The following is a 26,925-nucleotide window of genomic DNA, read 5'->3' as shown; positions in this document are numbered from 1 at the left end:
TCAAATCATCATTAAGTTTGTAGTCTGTTAGCTGGGTGTGTTTAGGTCAGGCATTATTATTATAGTTAATCTTACTGTTAATATTCTAACGATAAAAATTAAACTATTAATGGTGAATAGAGTTTTTCACCTTAACATAGGCCTATCCCACTGGTGGGATATGTGCCAATTCCAAAGAAAAGTCAGTCATGTGCTTTTCAGAGGATGAAAGCTTAAGATAAAGACTGAAAGTGTTTGATGCTGGAGGTGGGAGTGGTATTATATAGGTCTCAGCCAAGACATGTGATAGTCACTGTAGGAGTAGCTGGAAAGAAGTCTGTGACTCCAATTAACCAGTTCCAGCAGACCTTGTGAAGCCTACAGGAATAATGCTCCTGGCTGTTTTGTACTGCCTGCTGTGGAGTTTTCAGACCTCCGCTGGCCATTTCCCTCGAGCCTGTGTCTCCTCTAAGAACCTGATGGAGAAGGAATGCTGCCCGCCGTGGAGTGGTGACGGGAGTCCCTGTGGCCAGCTTTCAGGCAGAGGTGCCTGTCAGAATATCCTTCTGTCCAATGCACCGCTTGGGCCTCAATTTCCCTTCACAGGAGTGGATGACCGGGAATCATGGCCTTCTATCTTTTATAATAGGACCTGCCAGTGCTTTGGCAACTTCATGGGATTCAACTGTGGAAACTGCAAGTTTGGCTTTTGGGGACCAAACTGCACAGAGAGACGACTCTTGGTGAGAAGAAATATCTTTGATTTGAGTGTCCCAGAGAAGGACAAATTTTTGGCCTACCTCACTTTAGCAAAGCAAACTATCAGCTCAGACTATGTCATCCCCACAGGCACCTATGGCCAAATGAAAAACGGATCAACACCCATGTTCAGTGACATCAACATTTATGACCTCTTTGTCTGGATTCATTATTATGTGTCAATGGATGCACTGCTTGGGGGATCTAAAATCTGGAAAGACATTGATTTTGCCCATGAAGCACCAGGTTTTCTGCCTTGGCATAGACTCTTCTTGTTGCGGTGGGAACAAGAAATCCAAAAGGTGACAGGAGACGAAAACTTCACTATTCCATATTGGGACTGGCGGGATGCAGAAAAGTGTGACATTTGCACAGACGAGTACATGGGAGCTCAGCACCCAGCAAATCCTAACCTACTAAGTCCGGCCTCTTTCTTCTCCTCTTGGCAGGTAAGATGTGCTGGGTATACAATGTCCAAGCAGAAGAACCTTTAACAATCACTTCTTCAGGCAAGGTATAGAAATGATGCCCTGTTAAGAACTCTCAATTTACCTTGTATTTTTACTTTATAGCACACTTTAGATATTTGTGTGATTAGTTGTCTAATGTCTTCTACTAGGTTTCTAAACTGCAATGAACAGAGTACTTGATTCATTATTGCATTTCTCAGAACACAGTGTGGTGCCTTTAAAAATGACAATAGCTCATTATGTATTTTGTGAATTGAATAAATGAATGAATGAATGCATATTTGGATGATTAAATGATATAAGCTAATGTTTCTGAATTATAAAATTATTACTCACCATAGAATTCACATGGTGTACAAATTAAAAATGCAAATTCCTGGCCCTATCACAGACTCATTTGTCAGCATCTTCAAGAGAGGGTCCTGGGAAGGCACAATTTACTACATGTCTATGGTGATTTATCAGGAATGTTTAATAATTATTGGATTAGATCTTCATTTTTTGAAGTACGAAGATCCTGAGGCTTAAACAGGTAAATAATGAGGATGGCTAATATTCGTTGAACATCTAGCATGTGTGAGCCCTGTTGCAAGTGTTTTTGTGCATTCACTCATTAATGCTCATCAGTCTTTCCCCATTTTAGTGGTTGTAAAGGTTGATACTTTGTAATTTGCATAAGATTACACAGGTAATAAGCAGCAAAAAATCATATTTATTCTCCAATAGTCTGGCTGTATGACCACTGTAACCTATTTTCAAGGATTTGACAGCTATAATCTCTTTAGCTAAATGATTCAGCTCCTTCTGTCTTTTTCCTTAGCCTGCAGAAGAAGTTAGCTTTCTTTCCCAGTCCTTGAAAACTTTAGATATAACATGAAAGATTCCTATTTTGAAATTAAATTCCTATTTTCATCTATTCTGAAGTTTTCATTCTGAATTAGAAGCAAAGGGCAACCAAAGAAATATGTGTTTAAATATTTATCTTCTTAAAACCATATGTGAAATGAATGCTTTTCTGCCTGACTTCCGAAAATTTCTAATGCAGTACTTTGACTAGCAACGTTCTATGAAATTAAGCCCAATATGTGAATGGGATGGGAAGAATCTTGCACTCAAGTTCTGATAATCTGCAGCTTTTGAAATGTAGATGGCCTTCTCTGCCCAGCCAAGTTTGTACTCCATCCCAATGGAGTCTATTGAAATTTATTTTTAAAAGGCCACTGTATAATTTCTGGTGTTATTAGTCACTTACTAACGAGTTTTGCACAGGAAAGGCTATAAAAAAAATGTGCTTGGAAAAAAAATATGTTTCAATAAGCTTTCAGAACTCCTACCTTAAAGTGCAAACTCTCATCTAGCTCTTATATCCTCTGTTCTTGTTTAAAAAAACTGCCAGGATTGCACATGGGATTTTCAGTCAGTTATAAAGCTTTCTTTAACTACGTGGCTTCACTTGCCCAGAAAGGTTGGAGGACTGTCAAAATTACGAAAATAAGCTGCAACATCCACAAGAAAGCTTAAAGATAGATATACATTGATTTTTAATTACATGAGATGTGTAATATCAGATGCTATCCAGAACTAAATGAGTATCATTTTTCCAAATTACTTATTAATTATGAGTGGAACATGTTTCCCTTCTTTCCCTCTTCATGAATGTGTTCAATTGTAATACTGTCTGGGGGGGGAAAAAAAGCAAAACAAAAAAAGACATTTTATGTCTAATAGATAAGCTCTGAACTGAAATTTTACAATTATCAACTTCAACCTTGTTCTATGATTAAAGTGCTGTGTAGGAAGAGGTTTCGAAAAAAAAAAATTAGAAAACAGAGTGGACAAAAGATGACTGAAGACGAACAAGCAAACCACAGTGTAAATAAGAAAGGTGAAATGAACGAACATCTGCTGCTCATCTACTGTGTTTTAGTTGTGTCAAGGGATTATCAGTGACAGAGGTTGACAGTCAAACCCAACTCATACTATGTCCATTCCTTTGCATAGCCTTGCTGGTTACAAAGTTCTTAAAAAAGTTAAGATTAATTGCTTACCTTGATTTAATTCAGAGTTCTTAATGTTAAAATCACCTAGGAAGCTTCCAAAAAACCTTGTTTATTAAAAAAAATTGTTGCAAGGGTTTCACACACCTAATTTCTTGCTAGAAATTCAGATTCAAGTGGTCTTCTCTGAAGTTGTAAAGTCCAGGTGTCTGTATTTTTTTGTTTGTTTTTTTCAGACAGAGTCTCGCTCTGATACCCAGGATGGAGTGCAGTGGCATGATCTTGGCACACTGCAACCTCCGTCTCCCAGGTACAAGCAATTCTTCTGCCTCAGTCTCCCTAGTAGCTGGGACTACAGGGGCCCGCCACCACACCCGGCTAATTTTTTGTACTTTTAGTAGAGATGGAGTTTTACCCTGTTGGCCAGGCTGGTCTTGAACTCCTGACCTCAAGTGATCTGCCCGCCTTGGCCTCCCAAAGTGCTGAGATTACAGGCCTGAGCCACCACCCCGGGCCTTTAAGTGTCTGCATTTTTAAAACCTCATTTTGTGCCTCTAATGTGTAGCCAGCACTGAGAATCTTTGAGTTAATGAATATGGAGATTGTTTGGGTATCTCTTTACTTTTACTTCACAAAAACACAGGTTTTATAATAAACACATCATTAATTTGAATGCCTTTGCCCAAATTGATTAAATTAAGAAACAGACTGTTTTGTGTGAGATGAGATCAAATAGTTTCTAGATTGAGTTAATTAAGACCTTCCAAATCAGCTGGACCGATGCCCCTTTCACATAAAGCCTTCTTTTTTTTATTGGTTTCGGTATCTTTTTACTTGGCCCCAAAACTGAGATTTTAGAGATTTGATAGCATTTATTAACTCTGAGCTGAGAGATCTGCAATGGTATCTAGGGTAGCCTGTGCATTTTATTTGAAAACTACAGAAAAGTCTAAAACGGTAAGATGATTGTCCAAAGTCACACATCTGAGGACTAAAACCAATTGGCTCTGACTGCTGTGCTTTTTAAGTCAGCAGTGTTATTTCTTATTTATAAGGATCCATTTAGGTTCAGAAGGGGTCAAATAACCCAATAATTTCTGAATGTATAATTTGACATATAATCACTTTGATTCCCTTAAAATTCTCCTGCCCCAGACAAAATGGGCAGACACAGTGATGTAGTCCTTTTAATTTATATCATAATGAAAATATTCTGAGACTTTTACTGATCCACCTCTATTACTCAGGTAGAGTTGACCCACTCCCCTTTGTGCTTTCATTATACTTTGTACAGATTTATATCACAGCAGTTGTAACTTTTCATTACATGTAATGGTTTTCAACCCTGTCAGTATCTACCAGCCTGTCAGCTGCTCCAAGGTAGTGATCATTTCTAAATATTATTGCATCCACAGAGTTCAGGGCCATAATATACACATGAAACAGGCTTTACAAATAAATGCTGAATTTAATAAAATTTAACATCAAAGAAACGTTAGCTCTAATGCTAACACAGATAAAATATTAAACTCTGCATGGGTAGATTGCTAGGACCGTTAACTGCAGTTTTTTTATAGCATTGGATTCCCGGTGCCAAGGATACAACAATATTAGTATCAGCCATTTACCCAAATTTGTATATCACATATTTTGTATATTTCTCTCTGGTAGTTCCATATGTACGTTTGTGTGTGCATACAAAGAAAGACAGAATACTAGAAAGAAGATAAATCAAATTGCAACATAGCTGAGGGTAATTTAAATGAGATTAATAATATTTATTGGTTTACTAGAGTTTTCTATTAAATAAAATATATTAAAATCAAGTAATTAATTAAGTTTTTTGGAAAGCCTATGTTCTTAATTCATGTCTGTTGTTTGCTCATTTATTTATTTAATGCCCCAAAGTTTTAAAGTAGAGGCCATGTTTGTCATCAATTAAAATAGTTGATTGTATTTGGAGGTGAAGGGTTGCTTAATAACATTTAAGTACAAACTACCTGTGCTCAGCAAAATTAGATCTAATGTAATGCAACCAACAGATAAGCTGGGCATAAAAATAAAAAGGGAATCAGGAATAGGTGTCATGATGAACTGAAACAGAGGAAAAACATTTTCTCGCTGATAGACATGAGCAAACTGTGACCAGGGAATTCACTCGTCAGGTGAAAAGCACATCACATGGAAGCAAACAGTTGGAAGAAAAAAAGTCACATTTCAGCAGAGAGTCACGGGTTCTAGGTAACCATGACAACAGCTCAGTGAAATAACAGCTTCTCTTTTTTCTTTATGAAAAAGATTTTGTGGAATGTCATATGGTTTACATTTTTTTCTCCCAGATAAACCTCTAATGCTATAACAAAATCTTTGTTCCCAAAACCTTTTAATAGCTGGCAGTTTAGCGTTATTTCTTTGAATTTAAGAGAACAGTATTTCCGTTCACCTTCCTCATTAATATACCTGTTATCTGTTTCTTCTTTGTATCTCCTCTCTTTCTCCTGTGACTTAAGATACTCGATTGTCCCCCCAACCAACACCCAGCATATGTTATAAACAACTTGTGTTGAAATAGAAAAAGAACACCGTCATCATCAGTACATCCAGGCTCAAATTCTACCCCTGCCATTTAGTAGATGACATTGGACCAGTTTATTTAAAATCTTTGACCTTTGTTTTTTCCTAAGAGAAAAAAAAGTGAGGTAGAATTACCATAAATGCTTTTTGTGTGTGTATGTATGTGTGTGTTAAGAGGATTAAACAGAATGGAAAACAGAAAATGTAGTAATAAATTTGAGTGAACTTTCATACTTACTTAGCTACAAGATCCTAAGCAAGTTATTTAATTACTCTGAGACTGTTTTTGTCCGTAAAACTAGAGTAATATAGTTTAAAGCATTACTGTGAAGGAATTCAATAAAATGTGTTTGTATGGCTTGTTTAGGATATGACATATCATTTGAGTTCCATTTGTGAAAATAATATATTTTTAAACAATACATCAAAATTAGATATAATAATGAATATTCAAACAGCGTTATACACCCGAAGTGAAAAAGAATTTGGTGACCTGCCCAATGGTTTTGTTTTCAAAAATAATTTTAATGGCTGTCATTATGAAACACTTTACACCTGGCACTATGCTAAGTGCTTTATACATGCTAGATTATTTTATCTTTGATAGAAAGTTATAAAATCCTCATTTACAAATGAAAAATCTTGATACTCAGAGAGCTTAAGTAACTTGCCCAAGGCCATGTAACTAAGAGGGTCAGTATTGGAAACCAAGTCTTTCTGACTAGAATCTTCATGATCATAAGCACAATGCTAACAGTTTTTCCAAGCCTATCTCCTCTCCTACATGCAGTATAAAAACTAAGGTTTGGAGTTTTTAAAATTATTTCTGGAACCAGGGTAGATTTTCTCCTTGTTAGTAATACCTCCAGTCATCCACACACTTAGTCACTTGGCAGTTGGCATTTCAGCAAAAATAGTTTCATTCAAGCCTCTCTAATTTAACTGAGTTGGTTGCAGGAGTCTTTAAGGCAGCAGGATCTTTTGAAAATAGCCTGAGAATGATTACTCAAAGAAGAACAAAAATGATTTCGTCTATGTACTTGTTGTACTGTCTAGTTAATCAAAATTATAAAGGCATCCAACAAACTAACTTCAATGTAAAAGTTAGGTTTGTTTTATTCAACCATTCCTAAACCATTAACATGTCATGATAAATGTAGTGGGTATTGCTTCAGAATTAGGAGGCTTGTGTTTTAGTCCTTTAGTTCTGATTCCAAACATCATATGACCCTAAGGCAAGTCACTCAGCAGTTCTAGTTCTCAATTATTTATGAATAAAAGAATTGAGGAATGTTGTGATGTATCAGAAAAACAAGAAACTGACATTTGTTGAGCCAGGAATTATTTGTTGAATAGTTTCTTTTCATGTATTATATCATCGTACAGTTAAAAAAATTGAGACTTAGCAAGTCTAAAAAAACACGTTCATTGACACATGGCTAGTAAGAAGAATTAGCCAGAACTGAAGTCTCATCTACCTGCATTATGAAGCCCAATTTTTTCTCTACCACACAGTGCATCAATTCATAAGGTATATCTTAGTAACCAAAAATTAAGCATTTCTTATCTAACACAGTGGCAGCCATCGATGATGGGAGACTGCCCATTCAATTCTATTTCAGGTGACTCACTTTGTGTATATATGCTTACAGGTAGCAAATTCAGCGGGATAGGAGACCAATAAAATAGCCTTGATTATTTTCAAATGTGATCAAAACAGTTGACCAGGAAGACATTTTATCTTTAAATTATTATCCTATGTATCTTCCTTATTGTTCACAAAATTATGAATCATAACATGAGCTTTATAGCCTATTCGGATTTTGCAGTCTTCTATACTCAGGTTTGGTATCTTCATCATTAAAAAAAAAAAGAGATAAAATCATAAAAATCTACAGGGTAGTAGTGAGAATTTCAATTTTAAATGTACACAGAGCTATATCCCTTATGGCCTAGGACAGAGTAGGGACTCAATATATGTTTAAAAAAATAAGTTCTAGAAATTTATTCTGTGGTAGAAGTGGTACCAACAACATGACCAAGAAAAATAAGCACTCAATGCACACTTTTTGTAGGAGATTCTTTGGCTCATTCATTGACTTTGTTCATTAACCCAACAAATATTTATTGCACCTCTCTAGAGTGCTAGAAGCTGCACTAGATTCTGAAAGTAAAGAAATAAACAATATAAAAATGAATGGGTCTTCACGAAGGGTATGTTTTTATAGGGATGTAATAATCATTGCCAATTAGAAACTGAAATGAACAAGCTTAAGTTGGGTAAAGAACAATGCTATCTCCCCAGTGGCTGCAAGCCTCCCATGGAAGCATGTACCTATTGTGAAGAGTCAATGGGCTCTCCTGCATTTCATGTTTTGCTTAGAATTTATATCTCACTACCTAATTATTTTATTAAATCTAAGGGATCAATGAATTTATGTGATGCAATAATTTATGTACCACTAAGAAAAATAAAAGTTTGTATTTCTTTTAAGAGCTCTTTTTAGCTTATTAGTCACATTTTTGTCATATTCTTCTGTCTACACATAAATAAAACTACAAGCAAAATAATTTGTTGAAGAGTACCTGAATATTTTTTACATTCAGAGTCAGCCTCTTTTGAATTACTATTTAAGTCAGAGTCAACAATGTCTGTTTTCACAAATTATTTGCCTTGGCCTTAAAGAATGGGTAGGATATTAGATGTATGGCAAAGAGTGGGCATGCTTAGCCACAATCAGAATCACAGAATGGAAAAGCAGAAGCAGTATCCAGAGAAGAGTAGGCTATCTGACTTTAGCAGCAGGTCCACACAGGATGTGCGCAAATGGAGAATGGTTACCTGACTAGAGATACGTTTTGGAGGCAGAATTGACAAGATAAAAAAGTGCCATCACACAATGCTCCATGCTCAGAAGTAGACACCACATTTGAAGTTTCATGATCTGTGGTCTTGGCGTTGAAATTCTTATTAATCTTATCTTTGAGTTTGTGTTTGATAAGTGAAATTAGAGAGACAATGGAGCATATGCTTGGTTCATATGTGTCCTGCAGACCTTCTGCCTCCTGAGGACAGATTATTTGGTTTCCTGGGATGAATCTTGACTACCACTACCCATTCACCAGCCCTATCTAATTTCTACTTCCTCACTCTCTCCCTAAGACTACTGGTGGGAGGAAAGAGGTCGATATTCCACTGTCACTCTCCATCCCTGGTGGGACCTTGGTGCAAGCAAGAAGAGGTGTGAGGTTGTGTGTTGGTCCCACGATGTGTTGGTTCAGGGTAAATCAAGAGGTCTTCTCTGACGAGGCTGGCTGCAGCTTAGCATGGTGCACAGGTTATTACGTATGGGCCTCTCACCCAGTATTATGGACTGAATCGTGTCTGCCAAAAAAATGTGTTTATTGAATCCCTAACACCCAGTGTGACCGTATTTGGAGGTAGGGCTTTAAGGAAGTACCTAAGGTTAAATGAGGTCTTAACAGTAGGGTTCTAATCCAATAATACTGATGTCCTCATAAAAAGGACATCTTATGTCTGTTTCTCTGTGTATGCACAGAGAAAGGTCATGTGAAGACATAGAAAAGGTCCCCTCTGCAACATAAGAGGCCTCACCAGATATCTTGATCTTGGACTTCCAAACTCGTGAACTTTGAGAAAATAAATGTCTGCTGTTTAAGCCAACCAGTCTGCAGTATTTTATTACGGCAGCCTGAACTAATATACCCACCTATTCAAACATGTCTTAGCATGGAGGTTTCAATGCCTAGGGAATTACCTATTTGCTGACGATTGAGACTGTGGGACACCTATACCCTGTAGATTGAGAAAGTGAATATTGATTTCCCCACTGCCAGCAAAGGCCTGCACATTTACCCAATGCTGCAAATTGCATATTTAGTCCTGCCTAGAGCACAAGAACATTTACAGGTAAGATTGATGAAGAGGCACTAGTAGGACACCAAGTAGTAACAGGAAGAGAGAAAGGCAAAAAGCAAAGGGGATGCGATTATAGAAATCAATAGAGGGATGTGTTTTGTGAAAGTGGAAGTGGTCAACTGTGCACAATGCTATGTTAACACGAGGACTTGCATGGATAATTGGATCTTATAACATGGAGTCTTTGAAGATTCTTAACAAAGTCATTGGTCAAGAGATGACAGGGGAAGATGACTGGAGTGCCTATATATAGCAATGAGTAGCCAGGAAATCAGGAAATGGAAGCTTCATTTAAGATACTTGTTAAGATTTGAGTTTTTTATCATACAGTCTATATTCAAATATTAACTCCCCTAGTTTTATAAACTATGTATGTTTGATGAAGTCACTTAACCTGTTTTCTAAGCGTGTTTTCTCATTGATGAGACTGAAATACCAAAAGAACTCCTCTCATAGAATAATTGATTTATTGTTACTGAATTTCAAACCAAAGTTTTAAAATGTCTACTGTGTGTCCAGCACCATACCATAGCACAAGAAAGCATAGTGGACAGGATAAATACAGTTTTTATTTTGATGGATTTTATGGTCTAACAGGTGTGGTTAAAAAGATTAAATGTGTATATCACATTGTCTCATTCATTAATTTAAAAATTCATTTAAAAATAGCACTTTAAATTATTGAGTACTTTACGTAACTTAACCTTCTAGTGGAGTAGGTCTAGGAAGTGTCTGTGGGCGAGACATTAAAACAATATATATAAGACCTTTTATATGTAATATAAAATAATGACTATTTTATTATTTTTAAAACTTAAAGGAGTTAAAAATGTTATAGATATTGTCTTACTGTCTTACCCCACACACATTTCCTATACCTACTCCACTAGAAGGTAAGTTACAGAAAGTACTCAATACTTAAAATGCTAATACTTTATAAAAAGAATTTTTACATCAATACATAAGGCAATATGATATATACATTTAATCTTCATAACCATTCTTATTAGACTGTAAACTCTATCAAAACAAAAACTGTATTTATCTTGTACACTAAGTATTCTTGTGTTCTGCTACAATGCCTGACACATATTAGACATTTTAAAACTTTGGTTTGAAATGGAGCAACAATATATCAATTATTCTATGAGAGGAGTTCTTTCGATTATACAGTATGTTAGAAGGCGCTAAGTGCATGGATGAAGCAGAAATTAGCAGTGTACAATAAATGATTAATAACGTTCTCAACAGGGAGTCAGGAAGTGGGGAGAGATGATTCTGACTCACACCACAACCAACTGTTTGGTGTAAATACTCTGAAAATAGTAGATCTCTGTCTAATGATGGGATATTGCTGAATATTCCAATATTGAGAAGGATTGCACATATTGAACTTTTGCTAGTTAGTGCTAGCCAGCTATACAACACTGCTAAAGTGGATGAGTAAGGCTGAATATGATGTTAAATAGATGTTTAGTGTAGATCTCATTAAGATAATGAAGATCTGAATTACCCATGGAGGTATCAGGGGAAAGCAGTCTGCCCAGAAGAAATAACCAGTACAAAAACATGTTGCGCAAGAGTAATCGGTGAGTTCTGGAAAGTGCAAAGAGGCCAGTGAAGATACAGAGGGAAAGGGAAAGATCAGTAGGAAATAATGCCTGCATCAGTCAGGATCTCAGCAGGAAATATATACCCAAACCAGTTATATTAAGACAATTTATTTAGAAAAATTTAATCAGGGTTTAGGGAAACCAACAAAGGACATTCTATTGTCATCCACAACCTAGAAACAGGACTAGAACTCTCTATTTTAACTTAGAACCTACTTTTACAAAATGTTAAATGTTGTACTCTGCTAGACTAGTTATAAAAGCACAAAATACACTAATGATGGAGATAGAAAACTTGGGTTGCAGTCACAGTACCATTAATTTGCCATATAACCTGGGAAATGCCACTTACCTTCTCTGAGTCTCTTTTTCCTTATTTGTGAAGTGGAAAGTATTGCTGTGTGATTAAAATGAAGCAATCCATGTGCCATATTTTCTTTTTTTTTTTTAATTTTTTATTGGATTTTAGGTTTTGGGGTACATGAGCAGAGCATGTAAGACAGTTGCGTAGGAACACACATGGCAGTGTGCTTTTCTTTCCTTCTCCCCTTCACCCACATTTGGCATTTCTCCCCAGGCTATCCCTCCCCACCTCCCCCTCCCACTGGCCCTCCCCTTTTCCCCCCAATAGACCCCAGTGTTTAGTACTCCCCTTTCTGTGTCCATGTGTTCTCATTTTTCATCACCCACCTATGAGTGTGAATATGCGGTGTTTCATTTTCTGTTCTTGTGTCAGTTTGGTGAGGATGACGTTCTCCAGATTCATCCATGTCCCTACAAACGACACAAACTCATCATTTCTCATTGCTGCATAATATTCCATGGTGTATATGTGCCACATTTTTCCAATCCAGTCTATTATCAATGGGCATTTTGGTTGATTCCAGGTCTTGCTGGGTTTATAAAAAGGTGAAGAATTCTTACTTTTAAGATGGTATTTCTGCAATGAAAATCACCTTTTCTGGCTAAAGAATTAGAGAAATTTTTATTAAAAAAACATCAGCCACGAGTATTGTACTGCACACCAAAAAAAAAAAACCACCATTAATGATAGGACATTTTATGAACAAAAAGCACAAAGTGAAACTATGTCTAGTCTTTGGCATTCTGAATGTAATATAGATTAATGTTTTAAAGCTACTGTTTATTGAGTGTTTTCTGTTGATGGTGCCATGTGCCATGGGCTTTATATACAGATAAATGACTACTGTTAGCAATCCCAGTCTCAGCACAGTGCTTAACATATAATAGGTGTTTAATGTTTTGTTTTCAAGAACTATGTGAAGTAGTTATTATTATCTTCATTTGATAGATGAGGCCCATGCAGTTTAAGTCATTTTCTTAAGTGGTAGATGCAACACTAGAATCCTGTTTAATGGCTTATTCTGCAACCTTCAAAAACCTAATTTCTTCAAGAATTCATTTTAAAATACAGTCATATAACACACAATGGCATTTCAGTCAAGGATGGACCACACATTTGACAGTGGTCCCACACGATAATGGAGCTGAAAAATTCCTGCCACCCAGTGACGTCATAGCAGTCATAATGTTATGTACAAAGCATTACTTATGTCTTCATGGTGATGCTGGTGTAAGCAAACCTACTGAAATCCCAGCTGCATAAAAGTCTAGTACATACAATTATGTATATTACATAATACTTGATAATGATAATAAACAACTATGCTAATGGTTTATGAATTGACTATATTTTTATCACTATTTTCAAATGCGCTTCTACCACTTATGAAAAAAGTAAGTGAACTGTAGAAGAGCCTCAGACAGGCTCTTCAGTAGGTGTTCCAGAAAACGGCATTGTTATCACAGAGATAAGAGCTCCATGTGTGCTACTGCCCCTGAAGATTTTCCACTGGGACAAGATGTGGAGGTGGAAGACAATGATATTGACAGTCTTGACTCTGTGTAGGCCTATGCTAATGTGTATGCTTGTGTCTTCATTTTTAACAAAGCATAAAATTTCAATTCTGTTTATTATAAGTAAAAAATAGCATAAAGCTTACAAACTAAAGATGTAATAACTATTCCCTACAGTTGTACAAAGTATTTGTGTTTTAAGCTAAATGCTATTACTGAAGGAGTCAAAAAATTTTTAAAAATTAAAAAATTTAAAAAGTTAGAGGAAGCCAAGATTAATTTATTATTAAAAAGAAAAATTTTTTATAAATTTAATGTAGCCTGTATATATAAAGTCTACAGTAGTGTAGGGTAATATCTTAGGCCTTCTCATTCACTCACTACGCCCTAAGTGACTTACCCAAAGCAACTTCTAGTCTTGCAATCTCCATTTATGGTAAGTGTCCTGTATATACAAGTATGCCATTAAAAAAATGTATATTGTATTTTTACTGTACTTTTTATATGTTTAGATAGGTTTAGATGCACAAATACTTGCCATTATCTTACAATTGCCTATACTATTCATGTGCTGGACAGGTTTGTAGTCTAGGAGCAATAGTTTTACCATACAGCCAAGATGTGCAGTAGGCTATACCATCTAGGTTTGTGCAAGTACACTGACTATGGTGTTCACGCAATGAAAAAATCAGCTAATGATGCATTTCTCAGAACATATCCCTGTCGTTAAGGACACATGATTATATTAATCTCCTAATAATGGAAGTCTAACAATGGTAATCTGGAATTCCAACATTTCTACCTTCTCCTACTGACTCAGAGGTGGTGACAATCTCTTTAACATGAGGGTGTTTTACACAGATTATCTGTAGCCGATTGGAGGAGTACAACAGCCATCAGACTTTATGCAATGGAATGCCTGAGGGACCTTTACATCGCAATCCTGGAAACCATGACAAATCCAGGACCCCAAGGCTCCCTTCTTCAGCTGATGTAGAATCTTGCCTGAGTTTGACCGAATATGAATCTGGTTCCATGGATAAATCAGCCAATTTCAGCTTTAGAAATACACTGGAAGGTAATCTCTTTCTTTTCACTCACTTTTAATTTTTTTTCTGAATTTATATTTACAGTTTCTTATCCGAAGTCCTAGGAGGTGGTGGAGAGTTCAGAATTTTCTGAGTTGACTAAGCATATGTGTTGCATATACCTATTATTGACAATGATCCTAGCTGACACTGGTCAGCATGTTATAATCCAGTATGTTAGCTTCAGGAGCCAGGCATGGTGGCTCATGAGTGTAATCCCAGTTTACGAGGGAGGCTGTGACGGGTTGATTACTTGAACTCAGGAGTGTCAGGCTGCAGTGAGCTATAACTGCGTCACTGAATTCAAGCCTGAGTAACAGAGCGAGAGATTCTGTCAAAGACGAAGATGAATAAGAGGAGGAGGCGGAGGAGGTCGAGGGGAGGGGGAGAGGAGGGGGAGGGGAGGGGGAGAGGAGGGGAGAAACAAGAACCTTTAATGAAATATATGAATATATTCATCATGAGAATAAATAAATGGGCAATCTAATGGTGAGTAATCAGGTTTTTCCATTAAAAGAGAAAAACAAAATAATTTCATTTTCAGAACAATTTTGTATTGTAAAATTTTGAATATAAGACTATGGACTGATAGTATTTCAGTTTTCTCCTGTTTAAAATATTCTAGGCAGTGGGTCTTTGAGGTAAGTTCATTCATTTATTCTGGCAAGGACACAGCTCACAGATCAAGCCTCCATTTTAGTATCCCTCACGTTTTCTTTTCTTCATCGGAGATTACATCTCATGAACTTCTCTAACTCCTAAATATTTCTCCTACAAATGCTTTCATCTTGCTTGCATTCTTCATTCAACATCCGTTCATTCTTTCTATTGATAGCTGACCCAGAAACCCATTTCATTCACAAAAATTTGCATTAGGTAAACAAAGTCACAAACACCACAAACAAAAACAAAAACACTCATTCAAGTCACAAATTTAACAGGAGTTTGGGAAAGACATAGGCACTAACTGTGGCAAGGCAGACAACTCAAAATTTGACACTAGACATCCCACTTCCTTAAAGGCCTGTGACACCTTACTATGCAGAAAAACTTTCCTCTCTTTTGTAATCCTCTCTCCTTAACTTTTTCTTTTTTCATTGTTTAACACCCTAACTTTTGTTACTGTACTGTACAGAGTGGTTTTACTTTCATTCATTTTCCTGTTTTATTCAAAATCATAATCTCAGGGTCTTACACCCAGAATCCATTTAAGCAAGGAGAGTCTCATCCTAAAGATGAATTCTGTTTGCCAGCATGAAAACAGAAATTATGTTTATTCTTCTATATTAACATTCATGATTAACTTTTTAAAGTAATTACCATATTTCAAGACACGGTGTCAAACATTTGGATGGCATTATCTCACTCAATTCTTATAACCATCCCCTGAGAAAGACTGCATTTATTATTCCCACTTTTAAGAGAGGAAACAGATATTCATCTTTTGGTTATTGCTTCTCAATGATTAAGTGGCAGAGATAAATCTGCACCCAGCTTTATTCAGTATCAAAGTCCAAGTTCTTTCCATTGCACTCTGGTAATCAATAATAGGATAAGAGTTTCTTTAAAATGGATAATATCAGTTTGGTCTTTTGAGATGTGAAGGCAAGACATAGTGCCAGGAAATCTCAGAGCCTGTCTAGTGAGTCTAAGATACACAATTTGAAAGTTACCATCTGGGAAGTTTGGGTGTCCCATTGGACTCTTAATGTTAATCAGAGATTAACAACAGTACTTCAAATGCTGATATTAATGACATTGCAAAGCAAAGCTACATCTTTAAGGGAATTGGAATATTTTGCTGTTTTTTCGGGCAAGTTTTCAGCCATGAGTGACAAAACATATATTTTATTATTAAGAAACACGAACTGGTCACAGAAATAAGGCAGGGGAATGTCGCTTATCTAGGGCCTTAAGTCAGAGAAAAAAGTAGTTCAGTATGTGTCAGCTTAGTCAGTGGTTTTCAGATGAGAGTCTAATACACAAAGGTAAGGAGGGAGCAGCAGATTGGCTGCAAATAAGTGGCTACTGCAAATAATTTATGTGTGTGAATTGTTTTCCCATAATTTATTCTCATTCTTACATACTTTAGTAGACAAAATGTGTGAGAAGCAAAGAGATGTAACATAGCATATTGTCTGGCACATAGAAGGTATTCAATAAATATCTAATAACTGAATAATAGCTAGACACTTTCCAATTGTACCTAACCCACAACTTACTTTATCCATGCCTGTTGTATAAAGTCCGTGTCATTAGAGAAAATGTTGGAAATCATTATTCTGAGCTACTAAGAAGAACTTTTCTTTATCAGGTGTACATTTTTTAATTACTTTTCCTTATATTTTTATTTGGCAATAATTTTAAGCTTAAAGAAATGCTGTGAAAATAAAAGCATTACAAAAAATCACAAATATATCTTTGACCCTAATTTACTTGCTATGTACATTATATCCTGTTTCTCTCTCTTTCTCCCAGTCTGAGCCATTTTGAGGGTAAATTGCATAGACTGTAACTCTTTACTCACATGTATTTTAGTGTTTATTTCCTAAGAAGTGGAATAGACTCATAGCCACAGAACAGTTTTCAACATCAGTAAACTCTATATTGACATGATGCCTTTATCAAATCTACTGTATATATTTCAGTTTTTAAAAATAGATATAATAACATCCTTTTTGGTATTTTTCCTTTCCAAAATAGAATCCAGTCTAGGGTCAAATAGCAGTTAGTTTTCATGGCTCTTTAGACTTTTTTAGTCTAAAATGTTTCCATATCCTTGTACTTATGTGTCTTTATGTGATTGACTGCTCTGGAGAATATAGTTCCTCCTCCTCCCTCCTCTACATTTCTTTTAATACAATGTTCTTCATTTTGAGTGTGGCTAATATTTCCTTATGACTGGATCCAGGTAATGTACTTTAGCCAGAATTCTACATAGGTGATTGTGCATCTTTCTGTGACTGTGTCAACGTATGGAGGCACATGATGACCATCTGTCTTGTTGGTAATGTTAATTTTGGTCACCTACTCCATATGTAGTCCAATTGTCCCACTGTATAATTACTTTCTCCCCCTGTTTAACTAATAAAGTGTCTGTATGAAGACCTTTTTAAGACTATGCAAATAGCCTGCCTCTCATCACAATTTCTCCTACAGTTAGCATTCATTAATGGTTACAAATTTCTGATTTTTCAACTTCAGTACTTCTTTTAAATTTATTAGCCAATAAATATTCAGAATTCTATTAGCAAGAATCCTCCATTCTTTCTATTTATCTATCTACCTACCTATTAATGGTATGCAGTAAAGGCTTTCCATTGTTTAATGGTATGTAACTCATTGATATGCTTAATTATCTTTGTGTGTCAGTGGTTCCAGAACCTGCTCATGGCATACCTTCAAGCTGGTTCTATGTCTCCATTTCATATACACCTTTTTAAAACATTCTCTCTGGTAAGCAAATTATTCTAGAGCATCTTTCAGCTCTAGGCCTGAAATGAGCCATGACTTCAAGGAATAATGTTTTCTTTCACTGGCTTGGAAATTCAAGGTCAAGATCTGGAAGAAACTTTTGCTCTCCAGGGAGACATATTTTATCTCACAACATGAATAGGGCAGGAATGTGGGGTGTCTTGGTCTACAAGGAGTGCTCAAGTATAGCAGTGAGGAGAGTAGGACTTGAGAAAAGAACAAATGTCACCATAATGCCCTGCTCTTTCAATACATGCATATGAAATGGAATTATTGCTCTTGATGAATCCACGAAGTTACTGCTTTCCTTTTTTTCTTGGTCTTGTGAGAGGTGTGTAATGCAATTCCCATGAAACAAAATATTCACAGTCATTCCTAGGACAAAGTAACTGTTCTGATTTCGTCTACTGAGGTTATTTAAGTAACCTCAGCTTTCCTCTTAGATTTCATTGCTGAAATAGTGAAGATGTGCAATTTGTGAACTGTATAAGAGAGACCTCATGGCTGGGCGCAATGGCTTACACCTGTAATCCCCGCACTTTTGAAGGCCAAGGCAGGCAGATCACTTGAGGTCAGGAGCTTGAGACCAGCCTGGCCAACCTGGAGCAACCTCATCTCCACTAAAAATACAAAAATTAGCCAGGCATGTGGCACATGTCTGTAATCCCAGCTACTCCAGATGCTAAGGCAGAAGCATCGGTTAAACACAGGAGGTGGAGTTTCAGTGAGCTGAGATCACACCACTGCAGTACTCCAGCCTGAGCAAGACTCTCTCAAAAAAAAAAGGAGAGACAAAGAGAGACCTCATGTTCCTAGCTAAAGCAAAATAAATAAATAAATGTCTGTATTATAAGCAGTAGTCTTCTGATTAGGTTAAATAGGGGCCCCTGTGCAGTCAGTTATCACATTCAAACAGGAATTTTATCTCATGAAAATCTGTGACTATCCATCCATTGTGTCTTGTATTTCACAGTTTAAAAAAAGCTATTTCGTTTTTTTTGTTTTGTTTTGTTTTGTTTTCTAATAGCACTGTTGGGGAGTGGGACATGGGGGCCTAGAAATTCAGTGAATTGGTTAAAGGCAACCAAACTGGGCCGGGCGCTGTGGTTCACACCTGTAATCCCAGCACTTTGAAAGGTCAAGGCGGGTGGATCACGAGGTCAAGAGATCGAGCCCATCCTGGTCAACATGGGGAAACCCCGTCTCTACTAAAAATACAAAAAATTAGCTGGGCATGGTGACGCGTGCCTGTAATCCCAGCTACTCAGGAGGCTGAGGCAGGAGAATTGCCTGAACCCAGGAGGTGGAGGTTGCGGTGAGCCGAGATCGCGCCATTGCACTCCAGTCTGGGTAACAAGAGCGAAACTCCGTCTCAAAAAAAAAAAAAAAAAAAAAAAAAAAAAAGACAACCAAACTGACTAGTATTAGATCCTAGCTCAATCACTTCCTAGAAGTGTGACCATGAGTACATTAATTAACTTTTCTGGTTTAGTCTTATTATCTACAAAATGTGGATAATAATAATATATAAGGTTCAAAGAATTAAATGATACATGTAAGGTACTTACAACATTTTTTCAACCAAGGTCAGCCAATATTGTGTTAAGCTGTGGTTACTGACAACTTAGTTAGCAATCATTAACTTCTCTAGCAATTAGCTTACAAAGTAAGTAAATAGTGAGTTCTGAGAAAATATTATAATGACCTACATTTAGTGGAAAATAAGGGAAAGAGGCGGATGGAAAAGAAAATTCATGAAGACAGACCCAAAAATAAATGCTTCTGGAAACAGATAGGATTTTAGGGCAAGTTTCAAAAATGAGGTAACAGCAGGAACAAAGATATCTTCTGGTACCCAAAAGGGAAGAAGGAGACAGGAACAAGGAGCAATTTGTTGGTGTTTAATGTGTTTCCAACTCTGAGCACAGTGGCTGCCTATAGTAGATGCTTATTAAGTACTGACTGACAGACTGATAAATCAATAAATAAAGCTACCTTCATTGTAAAACTTACATATACCAAATAATAGTGTAAAATCAAATTAATCATAGGTAGAACCAAGCTAATCTGGGTGATCATACACTGTTTCAGACCACCCCCTCTAACAAATGCAATTTATGACTATGGAGACTTACAATTGGAAGAGACTTCTCAGTATATTCAGTCCAACATCCCACACTATGCTAAGATGCCCCTGGTATAATACCCCTATGTGACCCATCAAGAGAAAACCTATCCAAAAAGGGAAAATAGCAAGCTCCTGAGACTAAACCAAAATCTAATTTCATCCAACTTAATAGCCATCCATGAACCTGGTGTTATGGTATACTATTGAAGTACAAAGAAATACAAAGATAACTTACAGAGTTTATCCCACCAAAAAGCTCACTATCAAGTGAGGAAACACCACACAAATACATAAGAAATACACAAAATGGTGACTGACATAAAATGAGGTAAGAACCCAGATACGATAGAAATAATTCTCAAGGAGGTGAAAATAGAATTGGATCTCGAAATATCAGTAATTGCTCACTGAGCAGAGAAGAGGAGGAGAGGCATTTCCAGCAGAGAGAAACATATGCAATGACATAGAGGTGTGAAAGTGTCAGACTAGTAACCAAAAGATGAGAAGTTTTACGTGGCTAGAATAGTGAGTTTGTAGTGGGAAATAACAAGAGTTGTAAGGAGTTTAGAAAATACCATGCATACCAGTGTCTCTCAATCTTCTTGAAGGAAAAAACACATTATAGACCTCACAAATCCCTAGAGAATTAAGAAACTGAAGTTTATTCTAAGATTCTTTAAAATCTTCACTGTCAAAGAGGTATAATTTCATTAGTAATACATTAAACATTAGCTGTCATCACCATAAAAACCCAATGTTTAAGAAACATAATATAACATCCATATCTTCAAAAGTATGCCTGAAAAATTTGTCTTGGAAATATTGCCATTGACAACAGTAGTTGTGATGGGTTGTTAATCAGGGAATTGCTATTATCCTACCTATACTTCAAAAGATATGATGCTAGTGGCATTAGCAGAATGCAGAAAGGTAATCGGTGAGCTATTGGGAGTCACGGATATGGGAGTCATGGCTTGATCTAAAGTATCGAGAATGAGGATGAAGATGAGTTGGTTAACACATAGAATCAGAAGCTCTCAGTAACTGACTTTAAGGCAGAAAGGAAAACAAGTTCAGGATGAGTCTGACACATCTGTGATTGATTTCTAACAACTGGTCCTTATTTTTGTCCTAGTAAGCTATACATCATGTAAAAATGTAGTTTCTCTTATAACAGCCCTTATAAAACTGATATTATGATTCTCTAGAATCTTAATTTTTTTCTGCAGCCCTTCAGTCATTTTTGTTTCAATGTGGCTGACTGTCAAACACTTCACTGGGAAGTATCTCACCACTTCACATGCAAGGATTATTTAAGGAGCAATCCAGAGATGGGTAAATGAGCTCTGGGCCTTAACAAGAAACAATGGAAGTTTTGAAATTTTTAATGAAATTGTAACATGAATAGTGTGTGTATTTGCAGAGAAAAGTTAGCTGGACAACCACAATGAAGCCTCCACAGATAATCTAGTTTTCACTCTTCCTGCCTGAGAAATGGACTTTCTTACTTCATACAAAAAAAAAAAATGTCACAGATTCAAAAACTAAATTCCTTTGACACTAATTGTGTAAGCTAGATAGCCAAGGGGATAGTTAACATGGGGTGACACATTCAAATAGTTAGAAAGCTAACTTATTTCCCTAGTATCTTCCTCATCAATTCTAAGGGAATTAGAAACTCAGTAGTTTGGTGTACTCTGACGCAGAAGAGAGACAGAGGGTTTTGAAAAATGATTCATCCAGACCAGGAAAACCTTTCTAGGCCTGTTTTACTTAATCCTTCGGAACTACCACCTTGATAACCATATTGGTATTCTGATCAGGCAATGATCCTGATATTAGCAATAAAATTCCTGTTGCCACACACTGATACTTCCTACATGTTATCTTACTTAATCCTCACAATAGTCCTAGGATATTTCATTAATTAAACTAAAGCACCATTCTCAGCAAAGTAATCATTCCAATAAATTTCGGAGACAGTTTCTGTCCTTACATTGTAAGTTCATTCTACTCATTTTACTCAAAAGTTAACTTTTTTCTGTTTTCTTCAAGTTCTCAGAGCAAATACAACCCCTCCTAAAACATGTAGGGAATTCAACAAGTGACAATTTTATTGTTATCCAAGTGGATTTGCTTTAAATGTAGTTCTCTCATCAGAAGATAACATTACTGTTTTTAAATTCTGAAACAAAATAGGGAGTGTTCTATTGTGTATAATTGCAGATATTTCTGTATATTTTAAATTTTCTAAGGCAGAACTGCTCTCGGGAAAGAGTTAATATTTATGTAACAGGTTCACATATGCATCCACACTCACACACATAATGCACACACACATAATGCACACTACCACAAGTCAAGTGTAATTACTACATATGAAAATCTCTGTCAAACTCTTAATGTCTTATTTCCCAAAGCAGAAAGCTGAGAGGACCAGAATATGTTTATCACATCTGGTTGTTATTATAGAAATTCTCTAGTTAATGTGCAGTAGTAGCCTACTAGAAATTCTGAATATTTGAACATTAGGGGCATTTTAATTCTTACAGAACAGAGTTCTTTAGAAGTAGTGACATTGTTGAGACATCTGAGTAGTAGAAAGTCACTTTTTCTATTTCTTTCAGAGAGGACTTAGATAAAACTTTGAGGGTATTATTTTAGCAGTAAGTGCAATAATAATAATAATAATAATAATATCACTGGTGCTCTCTCTGTAAAAAACAATAAGCATTCGTCCTGACATGTTTATACATCTTAAAATGATTCTTCTGCCTCTTCCCTCTTCTACTCCTCAAGCTGTACTGGCATGCAATTTGTTGTTGTTATCAAATATGAATATTGAGAAAGTAAAGTGAATTTATGTAAGCTTTGTGTCATCTTTGCTCTGAATTAAAAGGTGCAGGTATTATGTTATGGCCAGTACCATCTTAGGAAGCTTGACTGGAAAATGAAAGACAGAAACTTGTCAGATTAGTGCAGAGCCCTTTGAGGTCAATGAAAATACTGATAATTGAAGACATATAGAACTGGATTTCAGTATCAGTTCTATAATTCTGAGCATCTACTTTCTCATTTGTAAAATTTGTTCAATAATTACATGTTTGGGTTTTTATGAAAATTTATATACATATAGCTCCTATTACATACACAAAAAATGTTTCCCCTTTTCTCCTCCTGCCTTCTCTGTAACTTTCAATATTCTTCTCAACTTTTCTTATAATTTAGCATAGATTATCAGTCTTCATGATGTGTATTTATCCATGCTAAAGAGCTTTCATTTAAGCTTTTATAATTTGATCTCACTGCTACAGAAAATGGCTATTTACAAAGGAATAATCTCATTTTCCAAGAATTCAACTGAGGGTCCAGGAAGATCTTTATGGAGCAAAATAATAATATACCTTTTCTAAGTATAGAGTCAAGCATTAAGACATATAGACACCTCACTTCCTTGGTATAAGTCTTGGGAAAAATATCACTACACACTAGCAATACATATGGCAAAGAAAATGTATAATTCTATTTTATGCATAATTAAACAAATATGAGTTAAAGGACTTCAGGATTCTCACTCTGTAACCTAGGCTGGAGCATAATGGTGCAATATTGGCTCACTGAAACCTCCACCTCCCCGATTCAAAGGATTCCGAAGCCTCAGCCTCCCGAGTACCTGGGACTACAGGTGTGTGTCCCCATGCCTCACTAATTTTTTGTATTTTTAGTAGAGATTGGATTTCTCCATGTTGTCCAGGCTTGTCTTGAACTCCTGACCTCAAGAGATCTACCACCTCAGCCTCCCGAAGTGCTGGGATTACAGGCGTGAACCACCACACCTGGCCTAACTTCAGGGTATCAAAGACAAATTAGCAATATCTGATGCATACGTAGGACTGCTTTGTAATCTTCCACACTAATGATCTGTAGTATTTTGGTTTCAGGATCCATTTACAACTCTTAAAAATATGAAAAATTTCTCCCAGCTTTTGTTTATGTGGGTTATATTTATGAGCACTTCTCATTTGTAAAACTGAAACAAAAAAATTTTTACCTATTTGTATTAATTTACTTAAAAAATAAATTTGTTACATGATAGTATAAATAATTTTAATAGTAATTTCAGAAATAGCAAGTGGAATGAAACTGCTTTTATATTTACAAACAAGCTACATCTGGATTTTATGACTACTTCTACATTCAATATATTATAATTTATAGTTTGGTTAAAGAACTTGGTAAGAATCTACCTCACACAACTATGTAGGCAGAATAGAGAAAAGTATTTTTAAAAACCTTTTGAGATAATTGTGGATCCTTTCTTTTTCGATACTAAAACTTCACAATTAAACTCTTTCCTCAGAGTTTAATTACACTGAAATCATGTCAATGAACTTTTTGTCCTTGCCACATTAAAGTCCATTGATCTGTCTAGCATCATGAGTGGGTATTTTACCTATTAGTGATTTTATGATATCATGCATTGGTCATTTGCAAAATACTGAGTTACACGATCTTCCAAATGTTAAAATATCTCATTATACAATATTCAAAATCACATTATTAATATCACCACCAGTCTCATCAGACATATCCTTAAGTATGAAGACTTTGTCAAGCTCACAGTGATGGAATCAATTTTTCTTAATTTTAAATTTTGCTTAAAAATTCAAATTGTATCCCAAAAAAAAAGGTACCATTGGCTTTTTTTTTTTTTAAGTGACAGACTTGCTTTGTTCACTTAAGAAGAAACCTGCCAGATGCTTGTCTAAATAGCCAGTTTGTCTCTCAATTCTACATTGAAGTGAAAATGATTTCCTGTGGGAAACACAATTATTTCAGCTCTGACACAAATAATGGCACAAATGTTTTTTCCGTAGATGAACCTATTTCAGAATGCAGCATAAATAGTGCATATTTATGTTCCATTCTGTCAAACAGAAAATTAAGGCATATAAAAAAAGATTGGTTTAAAAGATTGTTAAGGACAGTAATGTCTTTAAGGACATTAAGTGAAACTAGCATTCCTTCATTCATTTTTACTACAAGTCAATGGCTGGTAAAGAATCCAGTAATTACAGTACAGTTGGTTACCACTACCTTGATTTGTGCAAAAACACCAAAAGATTTACCCAATATTGCTTTTGCACCATTAGTGCAAATGTGAACACAGAAAAGGCAAATCATATCATAGTATTATTAGGAAAATACTTTTGACATTGCAAATCCTCTCGAAGAGTTTCAGTGACTTCAAGTGGTCTGTTGGCCACATTTTGCTAATCCATCAAATACTGATTATAGAATAATTTATTTTTTAAAATAAGGGAATCTGGGAAGACCTTATTAATTACAAATATAATTCTGTATTTTCAGGATGAAGTGTCAAAGAAAGTTGCTACCTAAAGGCACATTTGCTAAATTCAAAGAGATGGTGGCTAACAATATACATTATCAGGTTTTTTCTCTAAAGGTTTTGGTTCAGTAGGTATGGGAGTGGAAGTGGGGATGTTTATGACCTCCAGTGAGCCATACTGACTTATATAATAATGTTATCTATGATCAGACTTTATATACACACACACATAATTATTTCTGACTGTTTATATGTTAAACCTTATTATCAATGCAAAGAGCACACATACACACACACATTTTTGGGGGGCATAGGTAAAAGGTTTCCTGCAGTGGAATACTAGTCACCTTGCTTCTCTCTCTGGTGGCTGTTGAGATGGTCTACAGTGGTTTGGATGCATCCTGAGGGCCCTCAACAGAATGAGGTCCAGACCTAACCATCTAGTATTCAGAAAGTTGAGGGACAGCATGAAAATCCCACAGAAGTAAGCACTGCTGACCTATCAAATTGAGGCAACTTTTATAGTAAATAGGAAGTCATTGTGTTCTCCAAACTTGATCTAATTGGCTATTACAAATTATCTACTTTCTACCACATGGAAAAAGGTCATGCTATTCTGTTTTCCCTCATCATTATACATTCTTCTTTCCCCAGGGTATTTCCCAAAAATGTATTCCAGGTTTTGTGAATAATTATTTCTATTAATGACATTTTTAGAGTGAAGAATCACCTGTCTCTTCTATCTTAGTATCCACTATTATCTCCTCCATCCTGAACAACACCAAAACCATTTCTCCTGTGGGTTGTTCAGGGCTTTCTCTATATTCACTTAATTATTCCATGAGCAGACTATTGAGAGAAAAGCCATAAAACATAAGGGTCATTAAAAATGACCCTTAATATTAAAAAATATTATAGAGTATCTACTGTATACAGATACTTTGCAATATACTAGGAATAACTACTGACAGATTCTGCTCTCTTGAAACATAGTATAATTAAGAACTAGACTGTGAAAAAGTAATTATAATCAAATGAAAATAAATGATTAAAAGAGGCAAATATAAGTGTAATTAAATGAAGAAACCTAACCAAATATTTCTTGTCAGAGAAACTATCACTGATGATCTGACATCACCAAGAATGAGCTGGAATAGTTTCGGTAAAGAAGTAAAGAAGGAAAATTGACAAATTCTTTCCTATATCTTTACAAAATAACTTTACAGATTACCAGATAGCATCTGTAATTAATAACAACTGTTAACATCACCACAAGCCTACTCTTCTAAAAACCTTTCACATCCATTATCTTAATTATTTCTCTTAAAAGCTTTATACCGTATTTATCATTATGCACATTTTATAAATGAGGAAACTGAGAATTTATCTAACTTGATAATGTTACAGAGCTGACAGGTAGAAAACTTGGATCATCAGCAAGGGCAGTCATGTCTTCAGGTGTTCCAAATAAAAAAGCCGAGTTTTAAATGCAGCTAAATAGAAGTGGTTAAGAGTCAGACTACCTGGGTTTAAATTCCAGTACTAACACTTACTGGTTAGGTGAGCTTTGGTAAGTTTAACCTGCCATTGCTTGAGGTCCCTCACTTACAAAGTGATGATAATCACAATACCTTCCTCATATGATGTTGTGAAGATTACATGAGTCAATATCTGT

The 26,925-nt window shown here is 35.8% G+C and overlaps 1 protein-coding gene across 1 annotated transcript in view; it reads left to right on the top strand.

Moving 5' to 3' along the window:
• Positions 1 to 291: 291 nt before the first annotated feature.
• TYR (tyrosinase) overlaps positions 292 to 26,925 on the top strand; it is a 112,126-nt gene continuing 85,492 nt past the window's right edge. The window contains exons 1-2 of the mRNA XM_002754705.5: positions 292 to 1,187; positions 14,072 to 14,288. Of these exons, the coding sequence (XP_002754751.1) occupies positions 369 to 1,187; positions 14,072 to 14,288 (1,036 nt within the window). The 5' untranslated portion in view covers positions 292 to 368. The remainder of the gene's footprint in view (positions 1,188 to 14,071; positions 14,289 to 26,925) is intronic.

This window comes from Callithrix jacchus, chromosome 10, assembly GCF_049354715.1.
Source record: "Callithrix jacchus isolate 240 chromosome 10, calJac240_pri, whole genome shotgun sequence".
Lineage (NCBI taxonomy): Eukaryota > Metazoa > Chordata > Mammalia > Primates > Cebidae > Callithrix > Callithrix jacchus.
The sequence above is the reverse complement of the archived record's forward strand: the minus strand, read 5'-3'. Positions and strand labels throughout refer to the sequence as shown.